This window comes from Prionailurus bengalensis, chromosome A2, assembly GCF_016509475.1.
Source record: "Prionailurus bengalensis isolate Pbe53 chromosome A2, Fcat_Pben_1.1_paternal_pri, whole genome shotgun sequence".
NCBI lineage: Eukaryota > Metazoa > Chordata > Mammalia > Carnivora > Felidae > Prionailurus > Prionailurus bengalensis.
In genome coordinates this window covers 2,799,047-2,812,871 of record NC_057348.1, presented here as the reverse complement: position 1 = coordinate 2,812,871, position 13,825 = coordinate 2,799,047, and the positions used below count along the sequence as shown (strand labels likewise).

At 59.3% G+C, this 13,825-nt stretch overlaps 1 protein-coding gene across 15 annotated transcripts in view; it reads left to right on the top strand.

Moving 5' to 3' along the window:
- Positions 1-3,131: 3,131 nt before the first annotated feature.
- Positions 3,132-13,825, top strand: part of PIP5K1C (phosphatidylinositol-4-phosphate 5-kinase type 1 gamma) — a 50,103-nt gene continuing 39,409 nt past the window's right edge. For 2 of the 15 annotated variants that reach the window (XM_043586158.1, XM_043586154.1), the window contains exon 1: positions 3,132-3,321. In XM_043586158.1, coding sequence (XP_043442093.1) covers positions 3,228-3,321 — 94 coding nt within the window. In that variant the 5' untranslated portion in view covers positions 3,132-3,227. The remainder of the gene's footprint in view (positions 3,322-13,825) is intronic. The other 13 variants (XM_043586146.1, XM_043586144.1, XM_043586149.1 and 10 more) reach the window with 9 other exon arrangements.

Below are 13,825 nucleotides of genomic sequence, written 5' to 3'. Positions count from 1 at the left end.
CTGGTCACTTTTCCCCCTTCGAACTGTGATTCCTAGAACATTTAAAACGACACTGAAAGTTTTAAATTTAAATCGGCTTGCATGATGGTCGCATGGGACCACGCCGGGGCAGGCGCTGAATGCATCCGAAACGCATTATCCGTTAAGTCCGTCTTTATCCAACCCGTTCTGTCGCCGTGGTACCAAATCTGTATTGTTTCCGAAGTATTTATCAGCACCTGAAACTACCTTGTGTCTTGTCTGCCGTTCCAGACTGTCACCTCATTGAGCTTGGGGATTTTGTGTTGCTCGTTCCTGTGTCTCCGTGGCCTGGAACGGCGCCTGGTATACAGTAGGTGCTCAGTAGATAATTTGTGGCAAAAATGAATGAATGAATGAGTGAACTGTAGGGTAGACGACGCGTGGAGTCCCCATCTGCAGCACCTGGTGCTGACGGTAACAGCCACCAGGGGGCGCCAGAAACCAGGAAACCGGCCCCAGCCGGGCGCCTCCGTTTCCCAGCCTGTAAAATGGGAACCAAGGAGCAGGGATGTGAGAGGAGGGAGGAGGAGGGTCAGAAGCTGCGTCCCCGCCCCCCCCCCCCCCCGACCCTCGCCCCTCCTCCCCCTTCCCTGCCCAAGCTCTCCTGCCTCCCACAGCAACACTAGTTTGGGGGTCAAATGCTCATTTCGATTCGCTACACTTAGCGGTACCGTTGCCACCCCACGATCTCACCCTTCCCAGAGGGCCCCTCCGTCTTTCAACCGACTGACATACACTTCCGCGTGTCTAGAGAAGACCTGTTTTGCTACTTTTCGGTGTTTTCAGTTTTAGTATCGACTTCCTTCCAGGAGAGATTCAGAATCAACCTGAGAGTTGATTTTTTTTTTTTTTTTTATTTGCTTCTTCGTCCTGATCCTTATCGTTGGCCCGACCCCCGGCCCTTCTCCAGGTGTCTGAAGCAGTGGTTTCCAAACTCGGGCATCTGAATCGCCTGGAGGGTCAGGGTGGGGGCGTGAGGGGGTGGGGGGGCCTTGAAACCCGGATTATAGGTCCCGCGGGTGGTGGGTGTGTTGGATACCGGAGGTCTGATGCTCTGGGAACGTCTAACGAGCTCCCAGATGATGCTGATGCCGACGCTGCTGGTCCAAGAACCCCTGCTCTCGTCTTCTTTCAAGACAGATTCAAGATGATTCAGGAGATCTGTCTATGGCGTGTGTCCAAAGAGCTCCACTGGAGCCTTTTTTTTTTTTTTTTTTTTTTGGTTTTAAACGATGGTAAAATGCACATAACGTAAAATGTGCCACCTTAACCGTCTCTAAGTGCACTGGCGTCAGGCACGCTCATGCTGTCGTGCACCCGCCCCCACCACCCGTCTCCAGAACTTTCCATCTCCCCAGACTGAGCCTCTGTCCGCAGGAAGCACGGACTGCCCGCCCCCTGCCCCACCCCTGGCTCCCACCATCTGCTCTCTGTCTCTGTGGAGGGTAGGGACTCCTCTGGGGACCCCCTGTGAGTGGGGTCACGCGGGACGTGTCCTTCTGTGTCCGGCTTCTGTCACCGCGCACAGGGACGTCCGGGCCCAACCCTATTGTAGCAGGTGGCAGATTGCCTTCTTTTCCAAGGCTGGATAATATTCCAACGTGTGGATGGACACATCGTGTTTATCCTTCACTTTCCGATTCCCTTGAGCCTTTCGAGTCCACTACGGGTTGGCTGTCTTCTAAGGGCGCACAGCCAGCTGAGCTGGGGATTCCTTTGCCACATCCCGAATTCTGTTCTCCATCCCTTCCCTTTCTTGACTTGTGTCCTTGTTTTGATGGAGAACATTTCAGAAACATCCTTGTCACCTCCAGGTGTGACTGTGACCCGCTCCATTTTTCTGATTCCCTATCGTCTCATTGCCAAGCACCCCACACAGTCTCCGGAGTCAGACAGGCTTGGGTGGAAACATCCTAAGTCTGTCCCTCACTAGCTGGGCGCCCAGACTCCCCCACTATCCCCCCGGCAGAAATCATTAGTCATGAATAAACCTAATAATACCAACACTTACTATCCCCCGAATCGTGACCTCAGAATTAGTAACCTCCTAGCCATGTCATTGATAAATTCACCATTAAACTTTAATGACGGAGTGAACACAATTATTCTTTTCTTTTTGTTTTAATGTTTATTTACTTTTGAGAGACACAGTGTGAGCGGGGGAGGGGCAGAGAGCGAGAGAGAGAGAGAAAGACACAGAATCTGAAGAGGCTCCAGGCTCCCAGCTGTCAGCACAGAGCCTGACTCGGGGCTTGAGCTCACAAGCTGCGAGATCATGACCCGAGCCGAAGTCAGACGCCCAGCGGATTAAGCCACCCAGGCGCCCCTAGTCATTCTTCATACACTGAGGCGCAGCATGGTAATGATTCTTTGTGATTCCAAGCAAGTGGCTTCAGCTTTCTGAGCTCCTGTTTTCTTGTGCGTAAAACAGAAATGATAACGGTTCCCATCTGGTTGATCAATACTATCAACTATGTATTTTGTTCTAGGTGTTCTGTTCTATGTTAGGTACCGGGAGCGTATTAGCAGAAAAAAGAAACAAACAAAAAAGTAAACAAGAAATAGGTCCCCAACTACGCATCGTATGCAGAGGCTTTCGCGCCCAGCCTGGCTTTTGATCATGTTGTCACTTATAACTTACTTACCATTATGTTGTACGTGATGTCATACGTTATATATATGATACGTGCATGTTATATGTTGACACTATATACATCATAATAGGGTACTTTGTTTAGCAATGGCATTGGTATGTCTATTTCAATCCCGCATCATTTATACACTGTGCATATAACACAAATCAAACTCATTTATTATGCCATTAGAATTCCTACTTAGGACAAAACGTATGCCTTAAGTGTCACCTGCAATATGACGGTAGATACTTGATTAATCGTGGACATGACTCGTGTTTATCACCTGCGAGAGGATTAGGGCAATAGGATTAAGCCCAGGGCAAGCCGCTGCCCTTCCACCCCCCGGGCGCTTGGGGGCGCTCGAGGCGCGGAGACGCACGCGGGCCCACCCCCGAGCCCCGATTGGCGGCGCGCGCGCTGCGCCACGGCGCACGCCGGCCCCGCCTCCGGGCCCGCCCCCCGCTCCCTGGGCCCGGCCCCCTCCCTCCGCCCTCCGGCCGGCGGCGGTTGTTGTTCGGCGGCGGCGGCCGCAGCTCGGGTGCAGCCGCCGGCCGGTCCGCGCGCGCGGCCATGGAGCTGGAGGTGCCGGACGAGGCGGAGAGCGCCGAGGCGGGGGCCGTGACCTCGGAGGCGTCCTGGGCCTCGGAGAGCGGGGCGGCGGCAGGTAACGGTCCCGGACCTCCGTCCTTCCTCGCTCCCCGAGTGGACCCGCCTGGCCTCCCCCCGCCGGGGCCCAGTGGACCCGCCCGAGCGCCGGAGGGGCGGCGGGACCCGCGGCGGCGAGGCCGGAACGTTCCACTCGGGGGCGCTCGCGGGGGGGGGGGGGATGGGACGCGGGGCTCGGGGGAGGATGGAGCGCCCCGCCTGGGGGGCTCGGGGCGGCGCCGCCCTTCCCCGGGATGCCGGGGGGTGGGGGGGACCGCGGGGGTGGGTGCGGGGCCCCGTTCTGGGAGGCCGTGGGGGCAGCAGCCCCCTCCGGAGGCGCGCGGGGAAGACGGGTCCTCCCGTCTGGAGGGGGGGCGGTGAGACCACGCTGTGGGTGGGTGCGCCGCCCCCTGCCGAGGGCGCCTGGGGACGGCATCCCACCCAGGCCTGTCGGCGTGTGGGATGGTGGAGTACCTCCGTGCCGGTGAGGGGCCAGGTCTCCTAGGTGGGCATAGCAGGGAGGTGACGCTGTCCCAGATGTGCCCCCTCCCCCTTCCTGGACACACTGCTGCGGGGGGGGTGGGGCCCACCTTGCTGGCATCCGCTTGGGGGATCGCCCCTTCCTTCCACGGGCAGTCACCCCTATGGGCACAGCTTATTGGTGGTGAAGGGCAGGCACTGCCCGCGTGGACGTGGGGGGTCTTCGAGGCCATCTGGGCCTCCTGACTATCTCATTTCTCTTCGTGGGAGTCACCAGCCCCGGTCTCCGGTGCAGTGGCCATTCATTGCCTTTCTGGGCCTCAGTTTACCTCCTTATCACAGGAGGGGGCTAAGGACGTGGCTTCTCAAAATGCCTTCAGTGCCGCGGCTCTGCAGGCAAGTGTCGGGGGGCAGAAATAGCCCCCGCCCCAGCCTTCTACCTGGACGCTGGGGGGCGGCTCCTGGTGTGTAGGGCCCCTGCCTCCTCCCTCGGTCTTCAGAACAGCAGGTGGGGGGAGCCCGGTGGCTTGGTCTGGCCCATGGGCTCCCCCCATTCTGCTGTTCCCTAACTGCTGCCCAGAGGAATGGCCCCCGCTCCTGCAAGGCTCCCTCTGGGTGGCATTCTCAAGCCTCCAGACAGAAGTTTCCGGATCTGCAGGATCCTCCTCAGGCAGCCCTCACCCAGCAGAGGCCCTGCAGACACCCACATGGGCACCTGTCTTCCTTCTCCCCCAGGCCTCCTGAAGCTTCCTTGGCAGGCGGGGTCTGCTGCGTGCGGCGGGGGTGGGGGTGGGGGGTGGGGGAGTCTGGAGAGAGAGCGCCAGGGCCAGCGAGTGTCCCCCTGGTTCTGGAAGGCTCCCACTGCTCCTGTCCCCACTGCCATCTGGAAGCGCTTGGTAGATGACCCGCTTCATTCGACCATCCTGTTGCCTCGCCCTTGGTCTGGGCGGGGACTGGTTCCCTGGCCTGGCTAGCCCTAGGCGCGGTTAGGGGACCCAGTGCGCTCCGTTATCAAACCCCTGACCTCCGCTATCAACCCTCTGGCCTGCGCCGGTCAGAGACAAAACAGCCCAAGACTCAGTGACCACAAGAAAGCCGCATAGCAGACGTTTATTTTGTCAGGGGCTCCGTGAGCCACTGGGGGGGGCAGAGAAAGCCCCAGGCCCCAGCGGTGGCTGGGTCTGAGCGTGGGGGCCAGGAAGATAAGGGGTCAGCCCCGACTGCCTGTCACCAAAATGCGCAGAAATCTGACTCCCCCAGCAAATCGTTTACTTCCCTCGCTTTAAAATTACAAGCTGCCCTTCCCTTCCGGGCCTGTTTCTCCTGATGTGAGTCCTAAGTTTGGGCTCTTTCCCTCCTGCTCAGGGATTAGAGAAGTCCCTAAGCGTCTTTGTGCCAAGATGGTTCCATACCACACCAGGGGTCGTCGCCTCGGCCCTATTGACGTTTGGGCCGGAGAATTCTGTTTTGGAGGCCCCGTCCCGTGCGCCGTGGGGTGTTGCGCAGAATCCCCGGCCCCGCCCATTCAGTGCCGGGATCTCCCGGGTTGTGATGACCCTAAGCGTCCACACACTGTGTCCCCTGGAGACACAGTCGCCCTGGACGAGAAACCACTGCACCACACCTGCTGTTCCATAACGTGGTTTGCTGTTTATCCGCGGTAACGTGGATTTCCCCCCATGTGGGTATCAACTTTTATTTTCTTCGGAAGGAGGGATACCGTGCGTGGTTTAGGGGGCGCGCGCCCCAGACATACTGCCCGGCCTCCACCCGATCGCCGTGTGGCCTTGAGTAACGAGTGCCTTGACTTCTCTGGGCCCCGGTGTCCCCGTCTGTGACACGGGGTGATACCTACGCCTACTTGGGGCTGGCCGTGAGCCTTACCGGAGTTAGGGAGTTAGCACGCGTCGGCATGTCGAGAGTGCCCGATGACCGGCAGGGACAGCCCGTTTTAGGCACCAGCCCCTAACGAGTGTGCCCGCCTGCTGCTGAGGCCCATTCTGGCTGCCCCTGGCGTCCACCTTCTGCTGAGAAGCAGTGCCGTGGGGAGCGTCTTTGAACGTGGCCCCAACCGTGGCGCTTTAACTACTGTCTGGCGGTTGAAGTCCCTGTTCTGGAATGGCTGGCTCATGGCGAGCAGATTGAGAATTCTTATCTGAAGCCTGTTGGCTTTCCAGAAAGGTCTGGCAGGGGCGGAGAGAGACTCTGGCCAGCGTTGCCAGCTCTGAATGTTACCAGCCTCGGTGATTTGGGCCAATCTGATGGAGGGGAAATGGCATCTTGGGGTTTAGAATCTGGTTACTTTAAATGCCCTGCTCCTTGCTCCCAAGGCCTGGTCCAGAAGGGGCCCGATGGGGTTCCCCGCTGGTTTGGGGGGTTTGGATGCATTCACGGGGCCCGTGCTGCGGTCTGCTGTTCCGAGCCATTTCCCTCCTATCCTTCCTGCTTGCGTGAGAGCACAGAACAGTTGGCTTCGTTCCCAGCACCCCCCCCCCCCGCCAGCCCCCTCCCACATCTAATCTGGTGGCAGATTATGCTGGTTTTGTCCTCAAAATGGACCCAGGATCTGCCTACTTCTTCCTCCTCTGCCAGTCCTGGTGTAGCCCCATCATCCGTCACTGGCTTGGTCCCTCGTCTCTTCCCATGCACCCTACAGCTCATTCCAGAAGGCTCCTGTTAAAAACTGACTTAGGTCCTGCTCGCCTCTGCCCACAGCCCTTTAGGGCTCCCACCTCCCTAGGGGTAAAAGCCCAAGTCCTCCCTGAGGCCCCCAAGGCCCTGCACGACCTGCCCCATCCCCTCCCCCCCCTCCCCTTGTCTTCCCCTTGCCCACTCTGCTCTAGCCACCTGGGCCTGGTCTTTGCTGTCCCTCCTAGGCCTGGTCCTGCCCCTGCCCCAGGGCCTTTGCACACGTTGTGCCGTCTGTCTAGAACGTTTGTCCTTTATATCTGTGTCGTCTGCTTCCTTAGTTTTTCAAGGTTTTGCTCAAATGTCTCCTCAGTGAAGCCTCCCCTGACGGAGGGAGGCCTGAAGGAGAGAGAGAAGACGGCCCACAGGGCCCACAGGGCTGGGCTGGGGCGTTGTCGCCAGAGGCCTCCTCTGTGGTTGTGGGTGAGTGGTCCCTTATCCCCTTGTGGTGAGTCGGCTGGAATCTCCCAGTTGGAATTCTGCCCTGGACGCTTCCTGGCCATGTGACGCTTTTACCCCTGACGGTCTGGTCCCCTCCGTGGAGAGAGGCCTGGGAGCCAGAGCCCTTGGTTCACATCCCAGCTGCATCCTTTACCAGCCAGGGACACTCGGCCTCGGCGTCTCCATCTGTGAGACGGGTGCGATGACTGTACCTTTCTCCTAGGGCTGAATCGAGCGGGTTGACTCGTAAGCCCTTAGAGGGGCACCAGGCGCGTGGGCAACTCCATGTGGGCGCGGGGACTTTCCCTCCTCAGATGGGTGCGTGGGTGGAAGAGGCCCCCGTGCTGCACGCCCCTCCCGCGCAGAACCCGGCGCGAGCAGTTGCTTACTTACTCCTTAGCCCTTGGACGGTGCTGATTAAACATCGTCCAAGCTCCTGCCGTGGGCTCTAGGTGCAGCGAGCCGGGGGCTCCCTCCCTGCTCTCGCGGGCTCTCAGATCGGCGGGGGTCAGGATGACGGTGGCCGGCAAGCAAACCGAGAGGACCGGTCGTCAGCAGACTGCCTTCTGGGCCGAGTCCCACCCAGCACCAGTTTTTGTCGGGCGGGTTTTCTTCGCACACAGCCGTGCCCGCCCACTCACACGCTGCCTGTGACGGCTTTTGGGCTACAGACCTTATGGCCCGCAGAGTCAGAAATGCCCGCGGTCTTGCGCCTTGTGGAAAATGCTGCCATCCCCTGAGTGAGTGCGTGCTGGTCAGTGGTGAGCACGCGGAGGGGAAAGAAACCGGTGGCGTTGCGATCGCCAGTGTGGGGCAAGCTGCAGCCGGGGTGGTCGGGGAGGAGTGGCCTAAGTGAGAAAAGCAGCCACGGGAGATGGGTCAGCGGGCAGAGGGATTGGCCTGTGCAAAGGCCCTGAGGTAGGAATGAGCTTGGCTCATTTGAGCCACGGAAACCAAGTTCTTGTCGTGGGGGGGCCGAAATGGGCCAGGCCAGTCACGTGGGGCCTTTGGGGGGCCCTGGCGCAGCACTCTGGCTGGTTGGTCGGGAAGGAGCCTCCCGGGACAGGTGCCAGATGAGTGGTGCTGAGTTGTGCTGGGAGCCTGGGTGGAGGCCATGGGGGGTGAGGGGGGTGAGGGAGCCAAAGAAGCCAGAAGGGATTGGTCTGTGCCCTGGAGCTGGTGGGGGGGGGGTGGGGGGGGGAAGGCCTGAGAAGCAGCAGGTTCTGGCAGCGTCGTACTGATGTGGGGGGGGTGGGGGGCAAGGCAGGTGGAGTCCCACGGACCCTGTGCGGGGAAGCCCGGGTCTTGGCCTGGGTCTCACGCTGCCTTGGCCGCAGACAGCTGTGCCTCTGAGCAAGTGAAGTCCCTGCCCCCCCAGCCCAGCTCCTCTCAAGATGAGGGCACGGGGGACAGGAATCGGGAGAGGCCCGAGGCCCCTGGGGTGGTGCTCGTCGAATGACAGACAGCTACGCGACATCGGCATTTATCGCCGGGGAGGCCCGGGCGCCAGGAGGGTCTCGGGCTCCCGGGCCTTCCTGCTCGCGCCGCCTGCCGCTGTGACTGACACGTGTCCCCACTCGTGACCGGGCAGGTTGAGACCCCCCTGGGGATTGCCTGCTGTCGCCAGCTGGCCGGCAGGGCCTGGAGCCGCGGACTGCCCACCGTGGGGATTACTGACCTGGTGGATTAGCCACAGGGCCCTGCACCTGCTGCCCCACTGAGCCACGCTGGAGGGCTTGGGGTCCGGCCCAGGGCGCCCTAAGTGCTTGAGCCAGAGTGAGCGAAGGCCTTTTGGGGACCTAGCCTGTGACTTCGGTTGGAAAAAGGAACCCCCGGTGTTTTGTCACAACTGCTTTCTGTGTCGTACGTGTGCCACGCACACGTTTCTTGGCCTTTGTTCTGGATGCGTGGGGTTGCCGCTGAAGGTTTAAGGAGAGGGGTGCCGTTTGGGCATCCGTGTATGAAGGACGCTCTGGGGTGCGCTTGGGCCAGACCGCTTTTCATCGCTCACCCCTTTGGCCACGTTTAATAACGCACGTCTCGGAACTCTCTCTGTTTGATGGGAACCACGGAGCTGCGCCTTTCCCGCATTCGATTGGGCTACCAGTCTTTTTCTTATTGATTTGTGGGAGCTCTTTATATATCGTGAAAGTTTTTTGGTGTTTTTTTTTAAATTCGTGACACAGGCGTAAGTAGTCCTTCCCCGTTTTCTCTCATGATGATAGTTGATATCAGGCAGGTATCTTTGTATTTATGTGGTCAAGTTTATCCATCTCTCCTTGACGGTTTCTCAGTTTGATGTCACGGGTGGAAATGTGTTCTCCGTCCCGAGGTTCTAATTCTTCTAGTACTAAGGTGGTTTCGCCTTTTTCTAAGCATTTAAATAGTCCTGCTCTATTTGGGATGTACCCCCGCGTACGGTGTATGAGGATTTCATGGTTCCACGGTTTTCCAGGGGGCTCGGGGTTGCCCCAACGGTTTCTGGAAAATCTGCTTCCCTCACCGATTTGAGATGCCCCCTTTATTACATCCCAGATTCCTGCATGCGGCTGGTCTATTTCTGGACTTTCTATTCTGTCCCGCTCATCTGCCTTGCAGCAGGCGAGCCTGTAACTACGAGTAATAACACGTTTCCTTTAAAAAGCAGCAGCCTGCCCTGTGGTCAGGAGACAGGGAGGACTTGTGTCTTGCCCTCTCTGTTTCTAGGAGGAGGTAACCAACCGTCAGTCATCCCAGGTGGTTTTCTGCATCCGCACGTACCTTTAATTTTTTTTTTTTTTTAACGTCGTATTTTGAAAACGTTCAAGGCTGCAGAAAAAGTTGCGAGATACTGCGGCAAACACCCCGAGGCTCTTAGCTGAGATTCGCCAGCTGCCGACACGTGTCTCTGCATGGGTGTTATCGCCTGTGTGCGATTTTGCGGGTCCTTTGAGAGTCAGTTGGAAGCCCCTTCGTCCTTAAGTACAGAGGTGGGTTCTCATTATTCGCAGTTCTGTGGAGTTTGGGAATACTGAGGTGCGGCTCCTGGGAAACACGCAGGTCCCCGCGAGCCTCTGGTCCCCACGTTTTCATCGCCAGATCACGTCCGTGTGTAACCTCACGCCGTGTGTGCCGCTGCGTAAAGACCCTCGTCAGATACATACTGTTGCGTCGTTAGCAGCGACCTTGTGACGAGCAGCGCCAACTCCTGCCGGGTGGAAGCGTGTCTAACACACTTTCTAAGGCGCATCGCCGTCCTCTGGGCTCAGGAACGCCCGACCACCGCAGCTCTGAGCCTGGGGGCCGTTGTGAACGGTGAAAACCACCAACAAACGGCACAAAACGTAAAACCCGCCTCTCGGTAGCCCACAGAAAGGGCCCCCGTCTGCAGCACAAGGGGGGAGACAGGAAGCAGGCTACGCTCGGCTGGACGCGTGCACGGGAGGTGACAGTTTTCGGTGCCCCGCGTGCGTCTCCAGGTGACCGGGAAGGGCTCCCGAGTGAGTACCGATCGGGGGCTGCGGTAGCCGGGGGTGGGTCTCCAGATGCGCAGTCGGAATGGTGAGCAGCTCTGTACCCTGCGGACAGACACCCCCTCCGCCAAGTGCAGAGACCAGGTTCCGGAAGTGTAACATCCGTGCAGAGTCCACAGTCAGGACCCGCGTTGTGCCGGTGCGTCCAGAGTTGTCCCGGATGGCGGTCTTTGATCCCTCGCTAGGATCCGGGATCACACTTGGAGACCTGGGAGCAGCTGGCCTCCCGGGCCCGACCCCAGCACCGGAACCTTCTGCCTGAGCAGCTGTGAGTGAGCCTCGCCCCCGCTCTTGGCTCCCTCGGGAAGCCCACCTGGTCCCCTCAGGCCTCCGGCCTGGACTTTGGTGGGAGGCCCGTGCCTGGCAGGGCCGTGTGCGCAGCCGTGTTTGTGGCAAGAGTGGTGAAAGTTCTGGAACCTTCTTTCTCTTTCTTTTGAGAGCCGGAGCTTTGGAAAGCCGTCCGCCGGCCTAAGGCCTGCCGAGTTCTGGATTCATGGCCACCCTCCCCCCATCCTTTGCAAGGCTTCCTGTTTACCACTCCGGGAACATTCGCTTTGTGCAGTGAGATCGAGATCGGGCGGGGATGCAGGAGGGGGCAGAACCCGTGGGAGTGAGTCTCAGCCTGGGGGAGGAGGGGTCGGCCGGTGGTCCGGGCTCTGCCACCCCCCCCCCCCCGAGACCGCCCCACCCCCGCCTCCATTCTCAGCTCCCCCAGGCGCACCTTCCCCTCCAGCCACCCCAGACCCTGGCTTTCTGTTCCCCCAAAGCATCCTGTCCTGTTCCCACAGGGCCTTGGCATGTGCTCTCTCCGCCTTAGGATGCCCTCACCCTTGGTTTCCCTCGCTGGGTCCTGTGTTCAGGGCCCGTCCGTGGGGCAGCGCGTGTCGGCGACTCGCTCCCGTTCGGGGCCGAGTGACGTTCCGTGAAGTGGATGGCGATCATCTGTTGACGGACATCTGGGTTGTTCCCGCTTTTGGTTACGGGCAGTGTCCGTGACGTATGGATGACGGCCGCACTCTCCAGTGCCACCAGCCGTGTGTGAGGGTTCTGACTTCTCCACGTCCTGGACGTCACTTGTCACCGTGTGTCTGCTTGATTCTAGCCGTCCTCGTGGGCGTGAAGTGGTGTCTTGCTGGGGTTTTGATTTGTGTTTCCTGATGATCAGTGACGCGGAGCATGTGTTCCTGGGCTTGCTGGCCATCTGTACGTCCTCCTGCGGAGAAGTGCCTGTTGAGATCCTTTGCTCATTTTTCGTTTGGGTTCATTTTATTGTTGAATTGTAAGCGCTCTTTATATATGCTAGATACAGTTCCCTCATCAGACCTCTGATTGGCAGATACCCTCTCCCATTCTGTCGGTTGCCTCCCCGCTTTCTTGGTGGTGGCCTTTGAAGTGCAAACGTTATTTTCAAGTTTATTTTTTTAGTGATCTCTGTGCCCCACACGGGGCTCGAGCTCACAACCCTGAGATCCAGAGTCGCACACTGCGCTGACTTGAGCTGGCCGGGCGCCCTGCAGAGCAGACGTTTTCATTTTGAGGAAGTCCAGCTCGTGTTTCCTTTGGTGGCTTGGACTAAAGCGGTCACGTCCAAGAAACCACGGCCTGACTCAACGCAATGATTTACTTTTCTTCCCAGAGCTTTATGGTTCCATCCGCTCCGTGGGCTTAGATTTCTGCTGCGTCTCGTGTTCCCGGTGCATACGGTGTGAGGTAGGGCCCGACGTCACTCCTCGTGCGTGGAAACCCGGTTGTCCCAGAGCCGCCGGTCGACACTGAGTCGTCTGGGTGCTCGTCGAAATCAGCCGGCCGGGAATGTGCATGTTTGGTTCTGGATTCCCACCGATGGATCCTGGACCATTCCGGGGCGTCCAGACGGGCGTCCCCGTCTGTCTGCGCCCGGACCACATTGCCTTGATCACCGAGGCTTTGCAGCCCGTTTTGAAATGGGGAAACGTGAATCTTCCAACTCTGTTCTGCATTTTATGTTTTTTTAAACGTTTGTTTATTTTTGAGAGAGAGGGGGAGAGAGCGCGCGTGTGCGCGAGTGGGGGAGGGGCAGAGGGGGGGACAGAGGATCCGAAGGAGGCTCCGGGCTCTGTGCTGACAGCAGTGACCCCGATGTGGGGCTCAAACTCACAAACCAGGAGACCACGACCTGAGCCAAAGTCAGATGACGCTTCGCCCGACCCACCCAGGCACCCCCCGCATTTTCCATTTTAACGCACTAAGCTTGGCTTGGCTCTTACTTCCTGACCATGTAGCTCAGAGCCAGCGTGTTCTCTCACACGCTGTTCGATACCCCATTATACACGCGCTAGTCACCCAGCTCGTTATTGAGCGCTCACTGTATGCCGGGCTCGGAGGGAAGCCCGTAGCTGGTGGAACCCAGAAGGAGCCCAGGCAGAGGCCAGAACCAGGTGGGCGAGGCCTTTGCCCCGGTGACAGGAGCGGCGGGGGTGGCGTGGGTATTCGTTCAGCCCCCAGATCAGCCCCCAGCCCTGGCCTGGCCTCCAGTCATAGCAGGGGCCAAGATGGATCCCAGGCTCGCCTCCAGGAAGCCGCCAGGCTGGGAAGGCCTGGAGACGGACCCTAAGGTTCGCCAACCACGTGTGGGTCCCCAGGGTGACAGGAGCAGCAAGGTCCGTCACGTCTCTGCACTCTCCTCTCCTTACTCTGTTCCAGCCACTTGGGCCTCTGTGCTGATTCCCCCCACCTCTGCAGGCACAGCCCTGCCCCAGGGCCTTTGTACCGGCTCTTCCTTCGTCCTGGGAGGCCCTGCCCCCTCGAGCATGGCTGGCTCTTCCTGTCCCCTTCCACCCGTGTGCCTGTGGCTCAGGCCGGAGCCCGGCCACCCGGAATCACGTGCATCCGTGCCCACTTTTTCCCGGGGAACCTCAGGCAGGTGACCTGGCTTCTCGGGGCCGTGGCACCCACCTCACCGGGCTGTTGGGTGCATGGGGTGGTGTGGTTCAGACCCAGCGGGCCTCAGCTCTTTGTTGCTGTGCCCACGCGCCTGCTGCTTTCTAGCCGGTCGCTGGGGCCACTGGGGTGTTGGACTCGGTGGCTCAGTGGTTAGAGACACTAAGCAGGCCGTGCCCCGAGGCTCCTCCTCCAACACCCGCCTCCTGATCCAAGCCCCTAGTGCCCTGGCCCCAGACCTTGTCGTGACTCCCGCGGTCACCACCAGGGAGGAGGGAGTGGGTCCCGGTGCTGGAGGCACTGCAAAGTGTGGGCACGTGCCTCCCTGGGCTGTAGCGAGTGCTGCCCTCACGGGGCTCCTGGCCTCGAAGGGCGCAGTGACTGGAGGGCCCACAGATTAAATAGGAGGTTTAAACTGACCAGGGGTAGGAGTTATGATGGAGGTGGAGAATGGGGAAGAGTATCCTAGGTAGAGAAGCCAGT